We start from the raw sequence: 27285 nt of genomic DNA on the forward strand, positions 1-27285 counted from the left end.
AACTTATACCTAAGTTTAATTTAAGTTTTGAGTGACTTCATCATAATTAACTAAGACTCTATCAAGATATCATCAGCCCTTGACAAAGTAATTCGAAGAGGAAACATCGTCAGTTTTTTGTCCCTTGACTGAAGTAGCGTGCTCAAAATAATTTGAGGAAAACTCAATCAATCAAAAGTACGCAAAATGATTTAATTACAGCTGATAGGCCAGGCCAGATGATAAGTAAAATTCCACTAACCTATTAAGTGTAATAAGCGTTGTAAAGTAAGCAACTTTGTGTTATTTAGATAAATCTATTTTAAACTAGATTGTGAAGAAATCTTAGCTGGCAATATGAAATGAAAATTCTCAGAAATAGCCAGGCGGCTAACAATAATGCTAATAATGATTCATACAAATTTTAATAAGCTCTGAAAGCATTATAGAAGATCCTAAGATATAAGATCCTTCGTAGATAGATCTTTATATTTTTAGTCGTAACTTACACATCATCATCAACAGCCCTTTACAGTCCACTGCTGGATTATGAGCCTCCTCCACTATTAGTGAAGGGTTTTGCCATAATCCCCCCGCTTGACAGGCGGATTGGAGATCGCAGTTTAAAAGATTGATGTTTTTCAGAGAGCGCTGCTGCGTTCTCTGTTTGATGTGTAGTCCCTAAGTCGCCTCTTACGACACCCGCGGGAAGAGTAGGGGTTGGTGACAAATGTATTCTACACTTTCGTCACCACACGGCTTAGTAACTTACACACTTTTCTATAAAACTTGCAACATGGATCGTATCCCCGTGGAGGCAAAAGCATTTAGGATTAAAGCTCTTTTGTGTTGTAAAAACAACTTCGCAAAACACTAATAACTCAATAAACAATTTTCAAGCAGTAAGTAGCAATGCAGAAAAAAATAGCCATCTCTCTCGTTAGCCATCTCTTTCGAACTTACTCACATATTTTGTTGAAAGCAAAGTTTTCGCGAGAAGATTAAACGCACCATCATTATTCTCATTTCACTGGATACGACACTCATTAGACGCCATGAATGAAACACCACAATAGACAATAGGCTACTACAAGCCACGTGACCCCCGTATTGTGATTTCAATAAACGTATAATATGAAGTCACAATTAAATTAAACCAACTACATTTTATTACGATAAACACAATAGATTTGCGGCACGCGCCCATATTTTGATTCAAAATAATAGTGGTCATAATTTTTCGGCGGCCATTTTCGGTGAAGACAGCCTTTCTAGATGCCAATGACACCGCATAAATTAACTGGCATGTAGCACATATATGTTTTAGCATATAGGTAGTTAAATATGCAAATGATTTGTAATGTGCCGACTGTGTTGGTGTCTCGAAAAATGAGAACTTTTTGATGCTGTGGTTCCGTGCGAGAACAATTTTTCTTTCATTGAATTGAAGAAAATGAAAACAAATTCTTATAGGTATTACCAAATTAACGTTTTTTCTTTTCTATCTTTATTTATAACCACCTGAAAACTGTACTCAAAGGTGTAAAAATAATGTGTATAGTTCTTGCATCTCACGAAGGCGAGTGAGCTTTATTTGTACGTATACATGCACATAACGATAGTGTAATGTCTATCAAAACTTTTGAAAACTGAACAGTAGCGAGCCACCACACATGTAAAGCTCATTCGCCTTCGTCTATTCTACGAGTATTACAACCGTTTTTTTTTGGAGTTGTCATTTCTTTGGTTCTTTCTCATAGTAATGCATTCACTTTTCTTTTAATATTTGCAACGAGTTTGCGTCAGTTTTAAAAATTTCTGTTTATTGTTTTGTTAATATAATATGTAGTACAGTTTGCAACGATATGTAAATGACATAGCCTATGATGCAATCTGGTAGCTGTCAGAACGAAACCTTTATGGTTTTACTCTCAGTCCACTGGCCCCAAAAATGATGTACCGTTACGTTTTCGAGTGGGAGGCAATGAATGGGGCTCTCCTGACGTTCAATAAAACTCATTCTACGTTCCCCGAACTTGCCATGTGACCATAGGGCTGTCAAAACATAAAATCAGTTAAAAAAAAGCCAGTTCCTCTATTGTTGAAGATACTGGGTGAAGCTAGCTTCTACTTTTGGCCTAATCATCACTTTCCATCAGGTGAGATGCAGGCTAAGAGCTTCCTAGTTATAGATAAAATAAAAATCAAATGTGGCCTAAAATTTCAGTGAACTGCACTGCTTAGCATGAAGATGATACCTTTTTGATCAACAATAAATGGACTTTCTTTAGTTAGGTAGTTGAAATATTCTTTCAGATAATTTATGGGAGATACCTACTTTATCTCATTTTTTGCTTGTTTCACATAATTGCCAATTAACACAATTTCAGTGGGTGGAAACTTATTAAATATAGAATAGTAGATTGTGGTAATAAAGTTTTATTCCTTTTTTGTTCTACTCGGTCAAAAATAAAACAACAACTCTAGTAAAAAAATTCTAGAGATTTAAAAGCCTTACTCAATTTAATTACAGTGCCAACCCTACACCATTTAGATCACAAACGTGTATGCTCCCAAAATGCCTCATCATAAGACCGATATTCGCATCCATGGTGTTGAGGTGTGAAACCGTTGCAAGGGTGTGCCTGACGATGATGATTCTATTCTTCGCTCTGACAGTGACAGCTGTCAACGCTGTCAACTCGCGTCCGATATTTGGTGCGCACGCGTCGCTTTATTGAAGATTGAATGGGGCTTTTTAATTGAACGTTTTGGGTCAATGACTTATTGGATCATTATGAGAATGATCCGAGAAATAATTAAGGTTTAATGAACAAAACGCAGTTAAAATACACTTCACAAACATGACTATGAGGTCCCACAGTGCGCGTGGACGTGCAGGGTGACACACGAACTAATCACAAAGCTCTATTCAATGCTGTGCGTTCGATTTGCTGCTTTACTTAAGCAAGCATCGTTTGTGAATACACGCGTTAATTAATTGTTAAGTTTTGCTTTAGATGTACACACGTGTAATAAGTTTTTTTAAGATGTACATACTAAAATGTGTTTTTTATGTTTACAGGTAAGCCACTTTTGAGAATTCGTCATTTGGTATGTAGATGTGAAGTATTATTGAATGATAAACAAAAAGTCAGATAAGAAACTCTGCAAAATGTGTTTTTCAAACGGTGGTTCTTGATGGCTTAAATTTTAGTATTATTTTGAACTATATTTTTTACATTAGAACTATTACTTTACATTTTGTTAATATTTAACCATTGGTAACAAAGACATTTGGTTATTTTAACTACGGATCAAAAGGGCCTAAATAGGGTTTTTATATGACGTTGACGTGTTGTTAAATATTATAAATAATTTATTTTTTATAAAAACAAACACGTCAACGGCATATAAAAAGCCCTTTAGTTGATTAACCGATTGAGTCCCAGACGGCAATAATTAATGTCATAACAATTGATTATCTATTGTGTCTAGATTCGCGGAGCTTGAAGGATTATATCTTGAGAATGTTGTTCATACATGATACCACAGAGCATGGAATCGTCGCGAGCCGCCCGGGCGGATGATACGGACTGCGTTCACTTTGATCTGACCACTGACAGCAGAATGCATCCAGACTCCAGAGCAAATCCTTAAAGAAGCTTTTCCTCATTTAAATATAAATCAAATTAATAGATTGGTATCTCTACAATTAACTTCGTTGCGTGATGAGGTTGGAAGGTAGGTAGGAAGTCAGAACAAGGCTAAAAGCCTAGTCATTAGTTTAGAACAAACAAATTGTCGTGTCTATTCTTAATTACTAGTTTATGAATAACAAACATAATTTGTTACATTATTATTTTACGTTTACAATTAAATCGGTCGTCCATTAATTGTTGCTATTAAATGATTTATTAACTTAATATGATTTAATGTCACATAATGGAAAATCACTGATAGAAACTGTTACTGAATGTTACAGATCACTTAATCTTGGACTTTAGAGGGTTAAACATAACGTTTCCAATTGTATGAGATGGTATTTCTATCGAATAGTGTACAGTCCATGTGAAAACGGACTTGTGTATCTTGCCCAGAGCCCCATCTCTACAATGTTAATATACTGGACCACAAAGAAAAAGGTTCGGTTAGAAAATTTTCTATAACTTCAAAAGTACATGACCTATATTATATAGCCAATGAAATAGAGACTGAAGTAAATGAAAATTCATGAAGCTACATAAAACCTCATAAAACTAATTTATTTTTGTAGATAGGCTAAAAAAAAGCACTTTTACGCCTCCCAGTATTAACTCTACCACTGCTTCGGGACAATAAATGGGCCAGCTAAGAAGAAGCAGCGCAAGAAACTAGGCTAGGTTAGGTAGGGGAGATCGAGGAGAATTGTAACAGAGGAGAGTTGAGACATTGTCGATTTTTTGGAACTTATTAACTATCAGCGAGCTCGCAACAGCACGTATTTGTTAGCTCGAGACTTGGACTAAAAAGCGCGCACTGTTACGAGCTCGTCTACTGCTGGACAAAGGCATCCCCCAAGGATTTTCACGAAGACCGATCCTGCGCCGCTCGCATCGCCGTTACGAGCTAGCTAATACATAGTTAATAAGTTCCAAAAAATCGTCAATGTCTCAACTCTCCTCTGTTACAACTCTCCACGGTCTCCCCTATAAAGATATTGAAGATTTTCTAACCGCCCCTTTTTCTTTGCGGTCCAGTGCTATAATTGGGTTAGTAAAGAATTTGGCTTTTCAGTAACTATGCCTCGTCTTATTTCCTCGTTAATTTCGTCAAGATATTCATAAAACCCATGAAACTACGCGCCTATTCATGACGCAAGACGTGCGCGTGCGCTGTCGTGACGGATGACGCGTGTCGCTTTGTACGGCCGCCCTTATTTGCAATTTAATGCTTTGTCTGTCTGTTTCCACACTTCAATGAAATTTGATGGTGGTTTGCGACTTTGGAAAAAATAAGGTAGTTTTTATCCCGGTTTTCGAAAGGGGAACAGGGTGCGATGCAATATTTATATTACGGACAAACCTACAAGTTGCTCGCCAGTTAAGAACCTAAGGATTAAGGCCGAATTGCACCACTTTTTAACCCTAACTTTGAAGATAACCGGTGTTTTTTGTTTGGGGTTTGAGAGATGTCTGATTGTAACAGTAAGGCCCGGTTTTTTGATTCGTAGTTAAAATAACCAATGGTCAAATTTGACAGATGTCAAATGACAAGTGGTTAAATATCAGAAAAAAATGTTTTTCGAACAATGGTTAGCTTGACTTTTAGTAAATTTTTTAACTATTAGTTAACATTTTGTTAATATTTAACCATTAGTAGCAAAATTTAACAATTTGTTATTTTAACTATGAATCAAAAAACTGGGCCTAAGAAAAAGATAATTTTTGTGCCGTAAACCTATACAAGTAAGTACTACTTATAAGTAATAATATCCTTATAAGTAGTAAGTAATAATATCCTATTAAAAACTTACGCACAATAAAGTTTACTCGTAATTTTCCAGAAAGATATTCATAATTTTCAGTTCTGTCACTGAATCTATTTTCTTTCTTTCAGAATTAGTTAAATTTCTCAGTGAATTTGTTAAAGCTTTTTTTACATAGAAACAGGCACTTAAATGCAATTTATTTTTATAAAACTAAAGTTAATAAACTAGTAAACATTAAACAGTAGCTCAGCATTATTCGCCTCTCTACGTGCGCGTGCGCATCCCGCATACAAATGCAGCGCGCCTTTGTAGTTCAAACGTCGGTCATTTAAATAATATATTAGGAACAATTAACTATTACAAATAAGTATTGATGGAGGAAAATTAATATTATAATAATTATGTGCTATTTCATAGGTGACTCGATAGGTGTTAAACTTTTTCTTTTTATTTTTGTTCGGTCAAAATTTTTATTTACAGCTTTTCTTTTACTGTTGTCGGTTTCTAAAGATTTTTTGAGTTTGAGCTCATTTTCTGCTTAACTAAGACTTAGTATGAATTTAATATGAAAGTTCTTAGTGTGATAGGTGATCATGAATCACAAAAGCTAGGTTTAAAAATAGCAACCAAGTTAATTTCTGTACTTAGACACATTAAATCGTGTAATTCGAACCGATATCGAAATAAAAACATCGATTTTAAAACCCGATGCATAATCAGCCATTTAACACACATTAAATATAGCATCGAGATATCAGACCTTGCTACTCGATCCGAGACCGTGGAGTATCGATTAATCGGTTTGATCCGTTTATCGATCGGGCTGGCAAATTATGGCTATAACTTAACACGTATTTTGATACACTAACGATTGACTAGTGTATAATGTGAGTGGAAAATTACAAGTAGGTACATTAAGGCTGAGTTGCACCACTTAACTTTAACGGTAACTATGACGATAACCGGTGCTTTTTGTATGGAGTTTGACAGATTTTTGACATTTGTCAAAGTTAAAGTAAGATGGTGCAACTCAGCCAAGAAATTACAGTTAGAAACAAAAGAACGTCTATTGACAAACTTGCTGGCTTAAACATTATAGATGACCCACGCTGAACTGTCCCACCAAACTCAATGACAGGGGGGCGCTACCATCGTTCAACTATATGGTTTCCAACATGGCAAAAATCTGAACCAGCGATCCGGTATTGACGGTGGCGCCCCACTGTCAATGTCATCGACAGGACAGTCCAGTATTTTGGAACTATAACTATGTTTAAGCCACCAAGCTAATTTAGTTTCGCTGGGCTGTGTCCACACGTGCCCGTATTCTACATTACTTTGAGGTCTCACAGTGCGCGTGGACGCACAGGGTCACACATGAACCAATCATAGAGCTGTAACTCAATGCTGTGCATTCAATTTGTTGCTTCACCTAAGCAAGCATCGTTTGTGAATACGGGCGTTAGTTATTTTTACTGGGCTGTGTCCAATTGTCCATACTTCTAATTGGAACATCAAATTGGTTGTTATACTTATTAATTTTATCTTACTATTTCTCCAACCCAAAAAGCGAGCAGCCTGTCTAGTTTGCTACAAGCTTTCGCCAGTAATACTGCATTGGAGAATTTATCTACCATGCTGCCGATGAAGATTCAACTTCGCGATCGCTTCGCTGAGAAAAAGGAGCGAAGCGTTTTCGAATTTTTAAAAATCATTTGCCTTTTGATTATGGTTCATAGTAAGGTTCATAGATACAGCCTTATCTACAGGTGGTAGAGTGATGGGATGGACAATGGTGGCTTACGCCTTTCTGAATTTAGATTTCTATATTTTATATTAAATACATCCTTGACTAGAAGATGAGCACTGTCAAAGCTGAAAATCTCAATTTAGAAACCAGTAGCTTAATTCAGGCCTTAGACATCCTTTTCGTACTTACGGAATCTCAAAATATTCAATCGTTCAAATACTGAAAAGAACCAAATCACTTCCTGCCTTCTCACGCGTATTTAAATATTGCAGTTAATGTTTATAAAGCAAAGTTAAAACACGGACGAAACCGAGCCGTGTTTAGACTGATCTCAATCAATGGCGGTCACCCGACTCTGTTATATTCTGTTATATGAATGTACACTGTTATATGAATAAGCCTGAAGTTTGAATGAAATCACGGTCACGAATTGATTGAGTTTCATTCAGTTTGGGTAATAGGAGCGGTGCCATTAAGCGATTGTGGTGATTGATGAATAAACTATTTGTAGTTGGCTGAATGCGAATTTTCGGCAGGTTTGGTTTGGCAAATGACGTCAGAGTTAAGACGGGAATTGGTAATAAAGTCTGCAATGGGGCAGTTTACATTTAAAATAACATATTCATTTTAAGATGTTAAGTAAACTAAGTATAATAATTAAAACAATGAAATCTTTTCTTTGTAATCATAGATTCCGATGACTAGAAAAAAGCCGCATAAATGTTGGGCTTGATTTAAGTATCACTTAAACCTGAACTTTAAGCATGATGTAGTACCTGGATGCTGAGGAAATCCCTGGAGAAAGCTTTTGTCCTTCAGTGGATGTCATTTGGCTGTATGAAGAGAAAATAGCTGATTTCTCTCCATCGCTAATCGAAGTGGATGACTAAATATAATGTACCAGTGAACTTAGAGCTGTTTACTAAAACGGTGAATAAAGATCTATTCAAACCCAAGCATAGAGTCCAAACTCAGCAATGCTCAGCAGCTCAACTATGTCTTGGTTAGCATAGAGTCCGACTCTCTTGGTTAGCACAGAGTCTACTACTAGCTCTAGGTCATGCCAAATTCAACTGTACAATATGGGTACTTACTATAATTATTCCCGTCGATCAAATGCCGACGTAAGGTCAAATATATGAGTTATCGCAAGAATCGTCGCAAACGTGACCCGAGACCGTAAAAAGGGCTCAAAAAAGGCTTAAAAAAACTGCGCCTGCGCTCGCAAATGACCGCTGGTCTGTGTTAAATTAACGTGCAATATTTTGCTCAAAAACGGCGGCAGGCGTCAGGTTGCTCAATGTTTATCGCTGTGGTATACGGGCGGGGAGAATCGCGAGCGAGTTGGCGAGCTTGTTGGGGGACAAATACTAACTAAAATAAAAATCATTTAATACAAATATGTACATTAAATGGATTAAAACTACAAAAAAATACAAATATGTATAAAAATGCACTCAAACAAACAGGTATACACAGTACTTCCTTAATTACATAATTTAAAACTGCGTATATCAAGCGTACATTTTGTGAACATCTTTATACTAAAATGAAATATGTGTCTGAAATGTGTCTTATTGAGTCCATTTTACTGAAAAAAGATTAAACTGAAATCTGTATCAGTATCCTGAAATGCGTTGTCTATTTGTTGATTGCTAACTTCTATTGACGCATACTTATAGAGTCCCTTATAGAAATTAGGCTAGTTTTCTTGTCTAATGCCAGGAGAAAATAATGTTTATCTAGAAATAATTGAAGTTAATATTATAAAAAGAGTGAAACAATCAATATTTATTTAATATACTTATAATAAATCACTGAGATGTTTCAAAACACTCATTGTTCTATCCGGAAACGTAGATTCAAACATTCGCAATAAAAATGTATGTACTTAAGTGTTCGAATTTTATGAGGCTTCAAATAATTTTAATTAATAGTGATTCTTTCAATCAGACTTACTTTTCTACAATTTTTTCAGATGTCCTAGTTAGTTATCGAAAGATAGTAGAGGAGTATTGTTTTAATAGCCAAATAAGAAAATAAAATATGAGCATCAATAAGATTTTAAATTCCAATAGACTGTAACGAACAACGCGAACGGTCCTATTACTGAAAAAGAACATTGTGTTTTAGTTACCATTAATCGCATTAAGCTCGCAAAGTAAAGATGCCGTAGAAGGAATTAAATTCACAATATAAAGATTTATATTGGACTTTGATGACTGCATGTTCGCCGAACTCCAGAGCCGTGTGTCTCAACCAATACCTATAGCAATACGGTGAACGCTCACCTTTCGCTCGCTCGCGATTAGGTACGCCAAGAACACTTTCCGAAGAAATTACTTTAAGCACGTACCCCATTCCACACACATTCGTCTTTATTCCCAAGGGCTTAAGGAGAAAGGTGTCAAATACTTCCGCTGAACACTGTACTTCATAAAGCTGGAATGTGATACTTGTGTATCGATTCAGCATTTCCGCACATATTAGTTGAGTAGCATGCGTCTGCGTCTGGGTTTTCTTTCATATTTTTATAAGAATTGACAGTAGAGTTCACACTTGTATAATGATAGCAATTTTTTCCAAGAATTTCTCTGTCATCTTCTTACAGATAAAAATGGTATATTTTTATAAGGCATTTGACACCACCAATCAATTGACTAACTTTTATAGTAACAGCAACTAAAAATCTGAATTTATCAACTTCTTCGTCGCTACACTCTTGGCAGAACAGTTATATCTTGGGTACAGTTGGTCGAAACTAAGGCTAGGTTGCACCATCTTATTTTAACTTTAACAAACGTCAAGTCTGTCAAACTCCATACAAACAACAACGGTTATGGTTATAGTCACGATTAAAATAAGTTGGTGCAACCCAGCCTAAAACTTAAAAAAAAATCAAACTAATACAGATTATTAGATGTTTTGAAATTATAAAAGTTAACCAAAGGACAGTGCTGTGTCCATTTAGGTAGATAAGTACGTAGAGGTGTCTTAGAATTAATATAATGTGCCGAATACTCACCTTAGACATAACCTAATATTCCATTCCAAATGGGAGCCAATCTACATTTCATATCAACATGACTCAAACTCAAAACAGTCCCGCTACAAACTGCAGTGCTACAAAGTACGAAGCAACAGGCAAAGCGTCCACAATTGCTGCGTTAGCACCGTTGTACGACTATAAATCACACAGCCACTCTTGCAACAGTGTTGCCATCGTAAACCCAGAGTTACCCCATAAAATCATTCAGGAGATAATTCGATCGGTTCCACGAAGGTTTTGGGGGGTAGATTAGCGGGGAGACCGTAAAGATTACCATATACCATGTCAGGGTATGATGGATTCGCCTTAAAAGCTTGGGACGTGTTTAAGAGTTTCGGCTGTAAAAACTTGGAGCGTGAGATGGGTTGCTTTGCAATTTTGTTAAGTACGAAATAAACTGCACTCGGTTTTATTGCAGTTTGGCTTCTGCAATACCAGTTTAGAGCTAAAAGCCGTGAGCGAAACGTCACTTACTCACTCACTCATCACGAAATCTCAGAAACTACAAGTGCTAGGAGTCTCATTTTTTGCATGGGGGTTCCTTTTAGAACGTAGGTGCTCACTAAGACGGGATTTTGCAAAATTAAAAGGGGGTAAAACGGGGGTTGATGTTTCCACGAGTACCTACGAAGTCGCAGGTAGCCGCTAGTATACTATAAATGCCTGTATGTATTTGATCTATAGATACACGTATTAAAGAAAATCAGAAGAAAACATCAGCTATTTGATGCCACATGCATCAAATATGTATTTTCAAAAAGACACTAAAGTATTTTGCTTTCAAAATGGGACAATTCCCACCTATCATTGATGATGAGATGCTTGCTTAAGTGAAGCAGCAAATCGAACGCACAGTGTTGAATAGGGCTCTGTGATTGGTTCGTGTGTCACCCTGTGCGTCCACGCGCACTGTGAGACCTCATAGTAATGTTTGTGAATACGGGCGTTTATCTCTACCTACATCTTAAATCTTTACACGATAATTTCATAAAACAAAGATGGCCTCCAAAAGTGCGATGAACGCAAATGAAACCACTCATATTCTTGAGTTTACCTAAAGTATAATTTATTCTGGGATCAAAGTGACATCCTAAAACAAGTTTCAATGACACGAGGCAAGTCTGAAAAATACCTACCCAATGTCTAAAGCCTGTTTCAGTAGGTAAAAAAACAACATAATTAATTTAAATTGATACTACAGCCTAGGGCAAAATAAGGCTTACTAAGGTATTAAATTAACAGATACATGCGACTCTACTACACCCCCCTTTATTCTTAGAATAGAATAGAATAGAATAGAATATATTTATTTGTAATAAATGTGGTACATACATAGGTGTTTTAAGTTTAATTGAGCATTTCACATTTAGCTAAATTTTAGCATACAAATATTCACTTACTTAACTTACTTTCCAAAAAGACATTGTATTGTTGTAACTCTATTTATGTAAACAGATAAAATTATGATATGACACCCTGCCATTTACAAACTTTCAGTCGGCTGATAGTTGGCTCGGGCTGTTAGTATTAACATAGAAGTGCGCACATTATACCGATTTGGTATCGGCCGATTCTTCATACAAATTGGAAGCTGACTAAACTATCGGCCGACTAAAAGTCTATAGTCGGCGAGGTGTCTTGTAAAAAGTATGTAACCTATTCGTCCTCCTAATGGGGATGTTGCCTGGGTCAAAAAGCAAGAGTTTTAATTAGTCCGTCAGTTAACTTATCAAAAAATACTCTACACGTACTTTTCACTTTTTCAAACTAATGAAAATTTAAAGAGATATAGCGCCCCAAAGTTCATAAGAAGAGGTCGCGTGACGTCAACGCTTGCTNTTTGTTAGATTGACAAATAAAAATATATGTGTCCAATATTTTTTGATATTAAACATTACGGACTAAAAAAATTTTTTTAGGCAACTAGCCTATTGGCAGAACTACTCGTAAGTAACTGAAATATGTACTATCCTTATACCACCTTAGTCTTCCTGAAAGCTGATTATACAGCTAAAATACAGCATTCTGGAAACCCAAGCATTATTTCATGCCTTTCAGCCGTCGTTAAGTGATGATTTACATCTGACTCGCGTCAATATTTTCAAATGTAGTAACAATATTATGAGCTATGTTTTTAAAGGTGACGTCACCGAAGGACTTGCGATGATTAAAACAAATGCCAATTATAATTATGGAAGCCTGTGTTATGTCACGGCAAAGATTTATGAGTGGTCATAATTGTAAATGCAGGTAAAGATAGGTTTTCTTAATAATATGGGTGATGTGATGACCTAGTGGAAATATCCAGTTAGTTGAGGCCGTCTACGATAATTTTTGGTTCAGCTGCCTCTATAGTATCGGATCAGGTGTCAAACCTGTATCAAATTATGTATACTTTTTTAAGCGGTGAAAATCGGTTATCTCTAAAAGTTTGTAAAAGGGTCTGAATTTTTAAACAAGGTGGCACGGCACTGTTCGGTACACTTTTCTTTTTCCTCGATGTTTTATAATGTGCTACTGAAATATTTTTCTAAACCTTCTAAAGTCTTTGTATGATGTCCTTCTTATTCTTCTGCTTTGTCTTAGCCATTACCCATTATTTGGGATTTATAAGTCTTTATGTGATATCCATTCTAATAAATGTTACTTTCTTTCTTCATATTTGTCACAAAATCTTATGCCTAATGTCTTTTATTAGACCTTGTACCAAACATTGGACTCGGTTTACTTGAAACATACTTCAAAGTTTTCTGCATGGAACATCATTACCAATCAATGCTCGAGACAGTCATAGTACATTCGACAGTACATCAAGCTAAACTGATGTATCTTAATCAGTTGTAATACGGTCGATTTTACTACGAAATTGTTTAATATCTTATGAGCTGTAGTCCGTACATAAAGTTTGTATGTTTATGTCTTACGGTGCTTGTCAGACGGTCGGTTCGGTGTCAGGGAATTTAATTTCAAATTAACAAAGCCAAGTTCCAAGTTGAGGGCTTGGCGGGAATATGACATCATCATTCATTTGTTTTTATGATCTGTCAAAAAGCTGATAGTCATTTTCAAAGTCCGCTGAATAAATTATTGATGTTTTCTTCGTGTAGCCATTTTATGGACGATGGCGTAACATGCCCTTCAAAATATAAGTAGTCATCAGCAAGTTGAAAATCGCTACCGTGGAGGTAAATGTTTGCTAATTATAATCCTAGACTGCAACTCACTTAACACCAGGTGCGATTATGGTCAAATACCTGTCTTGTACTCTCTGTACTTTAAGAAATTCTCTACCTAACCTCGAAATGTCCTAAGAGTTAATAAATTCCTCTACTAGGAACTCTATCTTTACAGAAAACCTCATAACAAGATTTGTGTAATAATCTAATTAGATAATACAACTCTCGCCATAATTTCATGTGTTTCTTAGGAGCCCATTTACAGAATTAAGCTTTTAAAATGAGGCTTTTCATAAGTGAAATTTAAATATCTATGACTCAGAACAGTCACAATTTCAAGCATTGTTCTGAAATACCAAATGTGTCTTTACCTTTACCACAAACGTCAGTCAACGTCACTGTCGCATCAAGGCATTGACTCGTCAACGAAAGCAGCCCACACAATGACCAAGGACACGATGGAGATAAGAACAATTGGTAAACAGAGCCACGTGGTCTGTAATTGCGATGGTGGTGAACAATAGCGTTGTCGGATTCCTGCAGATAGTGTTGCCAGTAGTTCCACTTGTTTCAGTATGGTGCGCAGAAAAGCTTTCGAATTTCGAATTCTGTAAGTTGGCATGAAAGATTCGTTCGAAATTTGAACTTAGGTTTGGATAAAAAAATCATTTTTTAGACCTTTTGGGTCGAAGTGTGGAGATGTGACCCTTTTTACGACGATTTAAAAAACATACTTATATACATAGAAACATACTTTTTGTAATTCAACGAATTTTGAAGAAAAAAAGAAAATGATACACAAATTGTGATAAAAGACTCTTCTTAACGGTCAATACGAATAGTGGTTTTAGGAGTCCCTAATTTTATTGTCATATTGTAAAATCCCGGTAATGATCGTATGAAACGCGAAGCTGTGAACAGACAATAAAAATAAATAAGAACAAAAAACAGCCTCCAAATTGACCCATATAAAGCCGCCGCAAAAACTAATATTTCCAACCGTATCACGACAATCGGCTAACAACCCATTATTATATTATAAATAACATAACTTTAACGATGTTCCCACACCAATTTGGCTCCCACACCAACAATAAGGCAAAAAACTGTCTAAAACTGTTCCCTGAGATCAACCCTCGATCAGCTGGGCCACATTTGGGTTACCACTGACCTATATTCTGTTGTGACGTGGCCAACAACAATAGGGCATTGTTCTTTTATATTTGCGTTGGTATCGGGAGTCCCTCAAGGCAGTTCATTCACATCTAGCCTCTTTTAAATAGGTTCATTTGTTTTTCGTCATTGTTCTGATCAGCTGTTTTCATGAGATCCTATCTTCCATTGATAGGTGAAAGAGAAGGTGTAACAATGAACTTAGCATTGTCTTCAAGTGACGAGTATGAATTTGTATTGTTTCGACGTGACGTAACTGTCGTAGACGTTTTTAGTTGTTTGCCTTTGCAAGTAATTGAATTGTTTCATTTGAAAACTTGTTTCGAGTTTCTTTTCTGTTGCTTATGGGATTAGTAATGAGTTTAATTATATACTTTTAGCAAGATTGGTGGGAAGACCAAAGGGGTGGTCCATCTTTTGGATCGCTTTTAGTGTTTTTTCGTCAATTTTCCTTCGCCTTTAAAGTAAGTATTAAGCCTGCTTGATTACAGTCATCTCCAGTCATTAAAGATGAGTGCTTTGCCATCCAATTAAAAAAGAAGACGTTATATTTTACTCTTGACTTTTAACGGCACCAAAGTAATATTTGTTTTTCTAACAGTTGTGTACAAATTCGTCACAATTCATTTATAGCGCTAGAAAAATCTTAATTCAATTGAACGTAGACTACAAAATTTATTATTCTCTAAATTCTACTTTTGTAGAGCCACTAAACTTTTTTTCGTCACCACATACTGCCAGCAATTTATTTGAACAAGTATACGAGCCAATTTACACGAATCAGCACAGGCGACTCGTTTTGAGCATTTATATTTGAGGTAGATACTAGGTACATGCTGAAATGAAATATCTTTCAATAGAACTTAGGACTATATTTCTCTAATCAAACCTTGCTTGTAGAATTCCAGCCACTGTACTCTCAACTTTTTTTCCCGGTCGTCACCCCATACAGCTAGCAAGGAGGTCATACCTCATCCATCGTAGAACGGTAGTGGAAAAAGGTCGAGTAATGATAAATAGTCATAGTTAATCCGTTCTTATCGCCTCGTGCGTCCCGTGCGGTCTAAAAATGAAAGATGGTCTACTGCCACAGATAACACTTCTCGGTAATGGCCTGCCGGACAGCGGATTTGACGGTGTTGCCAGTACTAAATTATCGGAATGTGGACACGATTTGACGGTGTTGCCAGTAGTAAAATCGGAATGTTGGGTAACAAATGTGGGAGCTGATCGTCGTGGTAATGATAGTGTTGAATCCTCTGTGATAAGATTGACTTTTTGTTAAAATGATATTTTTCATTCCGAAAAGAAATTCTTTCTCACATGAAAGTCTTTATTAGAGCAACTTTTAGCTAATATAAAAACCAAATGCAATAATGGTATAGGGCGATTAAAGATGAAATTCACGGAAAGTACTTGGATGCGGGCAGTGCAGGACCGGTCTTTGTGGAAATCCCTGGGGAGGACTTTGTCCAGTAGTGGACATCATTTGGCTAAAACGAATGAAAGTTCAATAATAATGTAGGGTTATTTTAATGAAAGTTCAATTTATAATGCAGATTAATCATGAACTAGATGAAGGACATATTTTGAAACATTATGGCTGAGTTGCACTAGCTAATTTTAACCATGACGATAATCATAACCGGCGTTTTTGTGTGGAGTTTGATAGACTTTTGACGTTTGTTAAAGTTAAAGTAAGATGGTGCAACCCAGCCTAACAAGTATAACAGCAGTAGTTTTTCTAACATAATTCTGTTAAACAAATAACAGAATTTCAACTCAAACTTGACAGAATGACATATTAATATTCTGCCTAGTACTAATAAATGGCAGTACAATCATAATGACAAATCAATGATAGACATGACACAGGTATTTCTGGATTGGTTATTCAGTTTTTATGATAAAACTTCTTCCATAAATGAGTTATTCTGCAATATTCAACGATTACCTTTTATAGTTAATAGTATTACTGTAACATTACTATGCCTATTGTTTGTTAGTCGTTTCTTTTTTATTCTTCAAGCATATTTTTTCTAAGATGCTATTTGATATTTTATAATTAAGTGAAATATTAATAATGGTGAAGGAAGTTGACTTTTATCAGCGCTGATCATTAGTTAGTCAACATGTTGACGTCATATTATGGTTGAAATGATGATGATGATGATTACGGGACTATTCCCACCCCTCGTTCCCACTGCTGCAACTCCTGTGTAGCCAGGATCTACAATAAAAACTCAACTAGTGAAGGTCAAGTTTGTCCCGGGGGAAAGTTAACTGTCATTGGATCCGCAACGAAATTACGATTACGTGAACCACTGGACCAGGTATCCGTCAAATATGTTAGAATAAATATGCAGTAAATATGTAAGCAGATATTTCAAAAGATTATGATAGAAAATACTATAAAAACCTATACTACTCTAAGGCTGACTTGCACCAACTTATTTGAACTGTAACTATAACAATAATCGGTGCTTTTTGTATGGAGTTTGATAGATTTTTGACGTTTGTTTAAGTAGGATGGTGCAACTCAGCCTAAGATCTCGTTCTCTACGTTCGTGTTCGATATGACAAATGCCGTGAATGCGGGGTTAGCGATGTACGATATCCCCTAATTGTGCCGGTATGTGCTTTCCCTTAACTAGTGTTGTGACAATATCGATAAAATTTCGAATCGATAAAATTACAAATTGATTTCTACATTATATTTATTTCAGTGGTTTTACTCGTTTTATGCCGACGATTGAAAGAAAGAAAAATAGTTTACTTTCTTAATTATACTCTGTGGCATCTTACGTAGTTCGAAAAGTTATTATAGGTACTAGATACTACATTAGTTTTATGAGCAACATACAGTATGCCTTTACACCCTGTATGTGTAACAAAACTATACCAATCTAAATCGTAACTCAATCATTATGCAAAACAAAACAATCGCCGTCAACAATTCCAGCAACCGATAATCATAATGTGCAAATTTATTCATGATAATGTTTTCTATCACCTATCAATCAGCATTCATACTTCAAGTTGACGGTGCTGTGATTAATGGACGTGGTCAGTTCCTTCCTATTCAAATTATCTGTATCTTTGAACTGGATTGGTAGTGGATTTTATCGATATTAGTCGATATTTAGAACGCCACCTTTCTTTTTTAGTGTCGGGACGAACATTTTTTTGCAAAATTAAATAGAATTGTCTACTGCTTTATTTTTAAGTTCTTTGGGAGCTAAATAGATACACATTGCGTCTATTTATACGTCTATACATATAATTTTATTGATTTCAACGATATAAAACCTTACGTGCAAGGTTTTAGACGGTGTCCAATTATTTAAACGAAGAAGGTTTTGCTTGATTTTTTACTTCTAAAATATTATTAGTACTTTCTCTTTCTTTTTATTATCTCATCTAGTCCGGAACAAAAATTATGAACATATCCTCCAGCGAGCAGGATTTACCCAATCTTTTACTTTGTAAAAAACATCGATATCGATGTTTTCCCCTCCCTAGCGGGTTATTTGTCGAGCATCGGGTATCGACGGCCTCCCGCGCTCGGATCCATCAAGCGGTATCACTAGACATTTAATAAGATAAAGGGCTACCTTATTAACTACTTCGCTCGATCATTTGTTAGTAAGGTTCGCTGTTAAGGTATTTATGTTTGTAACACCGTTAGTGGACTCTCGATTAGAGACTAAAATACACTTTCAATTGTTAAAAACTTGGAACAACCAGGTTCCTGAGATTAGAGCGTTCAAGCAAAAGTCACCCTACAGCCAATAAGGGGCGGAGCAGTAAAGAAAACGGGAAATATTCAAACTATTTTCACGCGTACAAAATCGCGGGCACAGCTAGTTTTTTTATCCACAACGAGGAAGCTCTTGGCCTGTATCTCACCTGATGGTAAGTGATGATCAGGCCGAAGGTGGAAGCGAGCTTCACCCGGAATTCTCAACCACGGAGGAACTGGCTATCTTACCTCTAACTGCCGGAACACAACAATGCTGTTAACATTGTTGTTATGGCGACAGACTTAGGTAAGATGGTGGTAGCTAGCCAGGCGGACTTAGAACAAGCCCTACTACCAACCAAACCGAACAGAAAAATCAGCCCCCACTGGGAATCGAACTCGGGACTGAAGCACTGGTCTTACCACTAGACCACAGAGGCGGTTAAAGTAATATTATTTATAAAAGTTATACTTCTCTATTAAATATACACAAACAAAAACTGTCAAAAGGATCTTAGATACTCTTGAGTTATGGAACTCCAAACCGTCGGTCGAATCATGACTGTCACTTTCTGTGACCCCCTCGGCGTTCTAAAGCTCATATTAATATAATACTAATATCTTTTGTGAGGATGACGGGCCCATTTTGTGAATTAAACTCTTTGTAATGTAGACCTTTTTAATTGGTTATAATGTTAATGATAACCCACAAAAAAAGGTCTTAAAGTGGGGAGGTATCAAAATATTTGATGTGTTTTGAAATCCTTTCAGTGTCATCGACTTCGCAGGGTTCATTTTAAAAACAAGTTGATTTTTAGAGTTTTTTTTACAAAAATAGTATTCGGTAGTAAATAAACGATACTTTAAGATACCATCTTAATTATACTCTTAATTTCTGGTGCAGTAATCTCAGATAATGCCAAATTACATGTTCGAAAAACCTTCCGCGTTACCGATTTTAATAGCATATTGGAAAATATTTATTTAAAAACTTGAGTTTTATAATTCTTTGCAGAATTAACAGCAATATTTAGAGTGGTAAACGTTTTGCAGTTTAAAAGGTATAAGTGGAAAGGCGCGCGCGCACCAATCCACAGCGATGGTGGTGGAAAAATCGTTACCACAACCGCAGGGCAAAGCAACTGGTACTGACAGCAAAAAAGAATATTTTAACTGTCTTAAAAAAAAGAAGGGTCTCATTCGACTGTATGAGTCAAAATATGTAAAATAGGTTTAATTATGTTGTTAAATTACATTCTACCTTTATGTTAGACTTGATGAGCCAATAAATGAATAATGAATAGGCATCTGACATATTTATTAATCGGACCAGCTTAGCGAGCAAGACGATATTTTTGTGCCAAAAAAAAGCTTTTAAAACTTACCCGCTTGAGTCCCAGACGGCATTCATTAATGTCATAACAATTGATTATCTATTGTGTCTAGATTCGCGGGCCTTAAAGGATTAAAGTATAAGCATTAGTTACCTATTGCAGACAGTGCCTCTGCATTCGCACATACATTCCTACTTCGTTAATAATTGACTGGTTGGCTCTACAAGTGAATACTTTTTAGAAGAAATCCCTACTAATTATTATAAATGCGAAAGTAACTCGGTGTGTCTGTCTGGGTCGCTTTTACACCTAAATCACTGAACCGATGTTGATGAAATTTGGCATAGAGATAGTTTAAGTCCCGAGAAGCGACATAATGTGTAAATAAATAAACACGCAGTCTTGACAAAATATATACGGTTAATCGCGGTCAATAGCAAACCTTCTACATCGATATACATAGTACAAAATAAAATATTATAAAGTAACTTTTTTGCTATCGCTACCAACAATATTGCCTCTATAAAGCTGAGTGACGTCGCATAAAGGCGTTTTATGATTTACTATGTATTTAATACCTGTAGCGGGTATGCGCGCGCAATCCGTAATAAGTATAGCAAATGCCACGCTCGTTATGGGAAACCATTTTGCGTATGAGTTAATCAAGTGTACAGATTATTAAAGACTTAAATCCAGTTTTATTTCTAATTCAAGTTCTTATTAGGGCACTTATACGTCCCAAATACTGGCATTCCATTATCGCACATATTATTATGTGCTTACGTATGAAATTGGCGTATTTTTCAGCTGAGTTTAATGAAACATCTAACCAAATTAACGCCCGCATTCACAAACTATGCTTGCTTAAGTGAAGCAGCAAATCGAGCGCACAGCGTTGAATAGAGCTCTGTGATTGGTTCGTGTATCACCGCGTACTGTGAGATCTCATAGTACCTAATGTTTGTGAATACGGGCGTAACTGTCCTAGCTGTAAATCGTATATTTCACTTTAAACTTAACTATAAAATATGATTCAGGTTGAAATTATGGTATTTGTATGCCTGTAAAATTGTAGCTAGCAATCATACTATTTTAGTAGAGCGTAAAAATCCATAATGATTATTTAAATTCAAATGGGTTGCGACAAATATCGTTACACTTTTGTTTCATATTTTTGATGCTGTTTTGTGTCGCTAAATAAAATATTAATTTTCATTTTTCATTTCATTTTCAAAAATAAATCTTAAAGAATGGGAATTAGGAAATGGGAATTAGGGAATGAAAGCCATTATTTATGACTTGTAGCAATATGTTAACTAATTAACTAAATGGTTTTTGATTGACGTCTCTAGCTCTATACCTTCTTGTGACAGAAACCACAGAATAATAATAAGTACTTGCAGAAACCTACTCTAGCTTTGCCGCAGTAAAAAATGCTCGACCCGGTATTCGAACCCGGTGCATCTATACAAATCGATCACCGTTACTGGTTTGTCGCCATTCCGGCAGACGGCCGGGGCGGACAGCGCCGATAAATTGAATATGTTAAACTGTTTTTTGTTCATGAGGATGTACTGGCAGGTATAGAAGTGTCAAGGAATTTAATTAAATTAGACGGATCTCCAAAAACAAAAGGATGTAAAGTCGAATCGAGGTATTTAGTGGGTATTTTAACAACCCTATTAAGAATAAGAATATGAATGTCTTTATGGTATACAAAGCACATTATATTATGGTATACAAAGCAAGAGTAAACATAAAAAATAAATAAAAACAATTATGCTGAATAGGCGCCCGCTCAGCAAAAATCGCGACATGACACAAACGTCATGCCGAGAAGCTGGTTTTTAGCTGGTTTTAACAACACGTCGAGTTTGAAATTCTTTTAAATATTATGTTTTGCATCTCAAATGTAAATAACTGATGTCTGAGGAATAAGGGATACTCTGCAAACTAGACTACAAAACTACCTCGTAGATAGTCGCTTGAGACTGCGAGTAACCAACTTCGTAGGTTTTTTAAACCGCGGCATTTGAATCAATAATTATTTTTGTTTTTTTAAGATTTATTACTATCCCTACCTTATTACTGTCCAAAATTTATACATATTCTTTCTTTATTTTTTCTCTAAGAGGTCCAATACTCCTAAAGACTTCTGCCCCCGCCTGTACCCCAGCTTACTGCTTAGGTATTTCTTAACGCTATAAGACACGGTGTTCTCGCCGCCCACTGAACGTGATTCGTGGTTTCTTCAACAGTATAATCGTTCGGAAATTGGTACAACGGACAAATTATTTTTAACATTACATACAAAGAGGTAGTTTTGTGAATGAAGTTTTTTTACACTAAAAGTCACTGAGCGTTGACAAGAGTTTTTGGTTTTCATTAATGGCGATATACTCGTACTTGGCAAAATCTATTTTTATGGTAGAAAATGAAACAATTGAGAAATGTTTTTTTTCCAAAGTACTTAATAATGCATTTGATTAAATATGGTGACGTCACCTAAATAAATGTTTATCAACTTCATTTTAAGACGTATTTGACATAGCCTCTATGCATTATTCCCATGCTGAAAATGATCCTCCCCATGTCTAATAATTTATAGAGTTAGGATTTTTTGAAAATATCGTTAAAGTTAACCCTTTATACCTGAGGCAAATAAAGTCCCTAGGCTTTTTAAAACTTGTCCTCTGGTGTTGAGATCCAATGAAAAATTTTAACTTTCATGTTAAAATTTTTCAATATTATAAACGATCTGCTTATAATGTTCTAATTTAATTTTATGAGTTAAAAATAGTGTGTGTAACGGATTACTTTGACACTTAAGACCCGAAATACCATTTGCACGGATCTTAATTCTTAACCAACCTCCCAGTTTCAGATCGCCATCAGATTAACTCCATATGAGATTAACACATTTTTTACCATCGACCAGTTCCGTCATGGCATGGTGAATGAACTACGTACGACTTTTACAAACAACTTTTTTTATCATTACCGTAATACAATCCGTTCTGTTTTGACACCGAATCATTTATCATATTATCGATACGTGATCGACTGATACACACCACTAAAGTTCGCCTAACGTCCTTATTTACAAGCAATAAAGGTAATTTTTGAGTGAACCGAATTTAGTGTTGTGCTATACAATTATTTTTCGACAACATTCTTTTGCACTTGGTGTACGAATACAATCAGATGTTGAGCTGTAATTTGAAGGCAATAAGGTGTATTACAATAGTGTTTGTTGTTCAGGGTGAATAGTAAATTTGTATGAAGTACCGGTTCGTTTCATTCACTATGGATTTGTGACGTATGACTCGGATTAAAGATATTGTAAGTTGACCTTTATTTTTGAGCACTGACGAGCAAGTTATGGTATTAATTTCGGTTTTCTTTTAATAGAAATCATGTCCTACACCCACGTAGTTGAAATGAACGAGCGTTTCCTATCGTATTTATATGTATTGATGATTTGACAAAGTATTTGTATGCTAGGATGACAGCAACCTGTGTCAAATTAAGTGCTACGTCTTGTAAGACGTACACCTAACCCAAAAACACATAGTTATTCTAGGGTAGGTACTTATTATTCATAAACTTAAGTACTAAGTAATTTATAATAAGGCCAATTTTGCCAACAATATTACTATAAATTCTCAAGTTTCAATCTGCCTGTGACTTTTAAGCTAAAACTCTTAACTAATTTTAATGCAATTTGGTACCAAGTAAGACACATGAGATACCTAGTTTTAAAGAGATTGCGAAGCCACGAGCAAAAGCTAGTTAAATTGAGTCTTCTCTTTGGTGTGTATTTATTTTCTTTCTGGTTTTGTGTGGTGTACAATAAAGTGTCTCTATCTATCAGATCTAGTTATCTATACTAATCTATATATATAAAAGAAAGTCGTGTTAGTTACTCCACTTATAACTCAAGAACGGCTGAACCGATTTAGCTGAAAATTGTCAGGGAGGTAGTTTAGAGCCAGGAGAAGGACATAGGATACTTTTACCCGTTCGAAATAAAAAAAAGTCTGCTTATTTATTGCCTTATTTAAGGCGGAACAAAGTTCGCCGGGTCAGCTAGTACATTATAAATGCGAAAGTAACTCTGTCTGTCTGTCTTGCTTTCACACCTAAACCACTGAATTGATTTTGATGAAATTTGGCATAGAGATAGTTTGAGTCCCGGAAAAGGACATAGGATAGTTTTTATCCCGGTTTTTGAAACATGGACGCGCGCGATAAAGTTTTTCCGTGACAGACAAAATTCCATGCGGGCGAAGCTGCGGGCAGAAAGCTAGTCCAACAATAAATAAAAGATAAATAAAGCTTATTAATGTAAAACACAATGATATTATAGTAAAATTGAATAAGTTAAGGTAATGTCGGGTTGCCGGGTGATATCGCTCGGCGCATTTACGTGGCCCCGGCTTCGCGGTTGATTTCACACGTAGAGCTATTAGTTTAAAATCTACAGGGCGGAGGCATTGGTTAAGCTAGTTAAATGGGCCCATTTATAAAATTACAAGACTATTAAGCCAGGTTTCCACCAAGACGAAAAGAAGACGAATAATCAGGGAGTAACATCCAGAGATTTCGACAAACACAACTTTTTGCATAACTAATTTGTTGTGCACCACGACCACTGCAACTCCTGTGTAGCCAGGATTTACAGCTTGACCGCTAATAAAAATCCAACCAGTGAAGGTCAAGTTTGTCCCGGGGGAATGTTAAACTGTCATCACAACGAATTTCATCAGATGAACATAGAAATTCGAAATCGAAGGAGTTTAAGAATTTAACAGTGAAAGTAACAATTTACTTACTCATTTTTTTTATCCACAACGAGGAAGCTCTTGGCCTGTATCTCACCTGATGGTAAGTGATGATCAGGCGGTAGGTGGAAGCGAGCTTCACCCGGAATCCTCAACCACGGAGGAACTGGCTATCTTACCTCTAACTGCCGGAACATAACAATGCTGTTAACATTGTTATTATGGCGACAGACTTAGGTAAGATGGTGGTAGCTAGCCAGGCGGACTTAGAACAAGTCCTACCACCAACCAAACCGAACAGAAAAATCTGCCCCCACCGGGAATCGAACCCGTGACCTCTGCGTCTGAAGCAGGTGGTCTTACCACTAGACCACAGAGGCGGTTATTTTCGACTAAAAACAGAATTTTCCAAGCACAGTAACTCCACAACCCAGTTCTATACTGTCTTACCCACAACCATAAACCACATAACCGATCACCCTGTATACAGGCGCGGCCGAAGCCACGCGTGTCGCTCTGACCTTCGCCATATTGTGCTCGCATCAATGGAGATTCCTGACGACATACTTTATTGGATATTCCGGGAAATTTACTGGTCTAGTTTGTTTGTAAAGAGTTTTCAAAAACGTCACTTCTCTACTTACTGCCATTTTATCAATAAGTCTAATTGAAACTATTAAACGAAAGTTTTCAAAAGCACGCGTGTCGCTCTTCGACCTTCGCCATATTGTGCTCGCATCAATGGAGATTCCTGACGACATACTTTATTGGATATTCCGGGAAATTTACTGGTCTAGTATTGTTTGTAAAGAGCTTTCAATAAACGTCACTTCTCTAGTTCAGAGTAGAGTCAAGTCTAATAAAATTGACTATTAAACGAAAGTTATCAAAGCCACTCGTGTCGCTCTGACATTCGCCATATTGTGCTCGCATCAATGGAGATTTCTGATGACATACCAAATACATCAGTGTGCTTGCCATGAGTTTACGTTAGGTGTCCCCGTAAAAAAAAAAAAAAAAAGGTGTGCTCGCTAAGTAGCGAGTATGTTAAAAAAATCAATGAAGATTTTATTTCTTGAAAGTAGCCGCTATGGGTGCTGCACAATATGACATTTTTTTACGCAGTCGCTAGCGAGCTCACCTAATCCGCAACCTAGAAGTCTGAACTATCTAGACCAGCGACCAGGACAAGGCTGTAGCAAATGTTTTTAACAAACCCGCGGGACATTTTTCTCGGAGCTAAATTATGTATAAGATTCTAAAGTTACTTGGACATAAACTGTACCATCAGTCCCGAGTTCAAGTTTCGGCGGGGTCACGTCTGGTGCTCGCCGTCACACGCGAGCGAGCGCGCTAATTGCGGGTAGGCGACCCGTGACTACAGTTACGCGGGAGCGCCCTGCCGAGATTGAGCGTGTGGAGACGTGTTGGGTCAAGATAGGACTAGCGAAGATTCTTCAAAGAAAAATATATCTCCATCACATGAACATCAGCTAGCAACAACGTATGGAAGCACTTGAAGAAAGTAGACGAAGACGCTCCGAAGGTAGCACCTGGTACGCTGAAAAAAACAAATGAAAATCAACCCGTAATGGACGTTTGCTCAGCAAAACAAATGAAGATGAACGCGTACATTACGTTCGTTCAAGAAAACAAAGGACTAGCGAAGATTCTTCGAAGAAAATTATCAGCCGTGTGGAAGGTCTTGGAGACAAAGAAAGACGTTCCTATGGTAGCACCCGTAGTAGAAGTTACGCTGAAAAAACAAATGAAAGTATCCCGAATAGTATTCCAAGCAGCCGAGCAGGCGACCCGTGACGACAGTTATCGGAGACGTGTGGAAACGTGTTGGGTCAAGCTGGAAAAAGTGAAGATTCTTCGAAGAAAACAAATGAGCATCAACCGGTAATGGACTCTACCTAAGCAAGAAAACAAATGAAAATCAACCCTTTGAGAATGTTCGCCTAAAAAAATCTAATGAACATCAGCCTGCAATGACGTTCGCTCAAAAAACAATTGAGCATTAGGTCAAATGCTTCGAATAATGCTGTACCTATCCTCCTCGTGGACACTAAGCCCAAGAAAACAACTGAACATCAGTTGTGTAAAGACGTGTCAAACAGGAAAAAAGACGCTCCGAGAATAGCAGCTAATGGACGATCACTCTAGTCTAGAACTCTTGATTGTGATTAAACTTAGCGCGCTAATTTCAAGCTGGCGACCCGTGACGACAGTTACACGGGAACGCCCTGCGTTCAGATTGAGCGTGTGGAAACGTGACGGGTCAAGCTGGAACGAGGAGTGAAGACGCTCCGATGAAAACAAATGAACATCAACTCATAATGGACACTTACTTCATTTGTTTTCATAATTTCAAATTCGCCTAAAAAATCAAATTAACATCAGCCTGCAATGACGTTCGCTCAAAAAGCAATTGAGCATTAGGTCAAATGCTTCGAATAATGCTGTACCTATCCTCCTCGTGGACACTAAGCCCAAGAAAACAAATGAACAACAGCTGTGTGATGCTGGGATAAAGACTCTCCGAATATGACACTCTTAATGGTATGATACGCTCAAGAAAATAAATGAGCAACGTTCGATTCAGAAAACAAAACATCAGCTCAAATAGTGCATGTGGAAATATCCCGGTCAAGATCAAGAACACTTTCCGAGGATATTGACAGATGTACGTTATGCTCAAGAAAAACATGAAAATCAGCGCGTACTGGACGTTCGCCCAACGTTAATGAATAAAAACAACAAAAGTTAATGAACATTCGAAGCGTCATCGGCTCCAATGTTCCCTTGAAATGCTCCATCAACGT

The 27285-nt window shown here is 36.6% G+C and overlaps 1 protein-coding gene across 1 annotated transcript in view; it reads left to right on the plus strand.

Moving 5' to 3' along the window:
* LOC114357214 (transcription factor egl-13-like) overlaps positions 1–26366 on the plus strand; it is a 94013-nt gene extending 67647 nt beyond the window's left edge. The window contains exon 4 of the mRNA XM_028310730.1: positions 25951–26366. Within this exon, the coding sequence (XP_028166531.1) occupies positions 25951–26366 (416 nt within the window). The remainder of the gene's footprint in view (positions 1–25950) is intronic.
* Positions 26367–27285: the final 919 nt, after the last annotated feature.

Source organism: Ostrinia furnacalis, unplaced genomic scaffold, assembly GCF_004193835.3.
Source record: "Ostrinia furnacalis isolate ACB-3 unplaced genomic scaffold, ASM419383v2 OfSCF3070, whole genome shotgun sequence".
Lineage (NCBI taxonomy): Eukaryota > Metazoa > Arthropoda > Insecta > Lepidoptera > Crambidae > Ostrinia > Ostrinia furnacalis.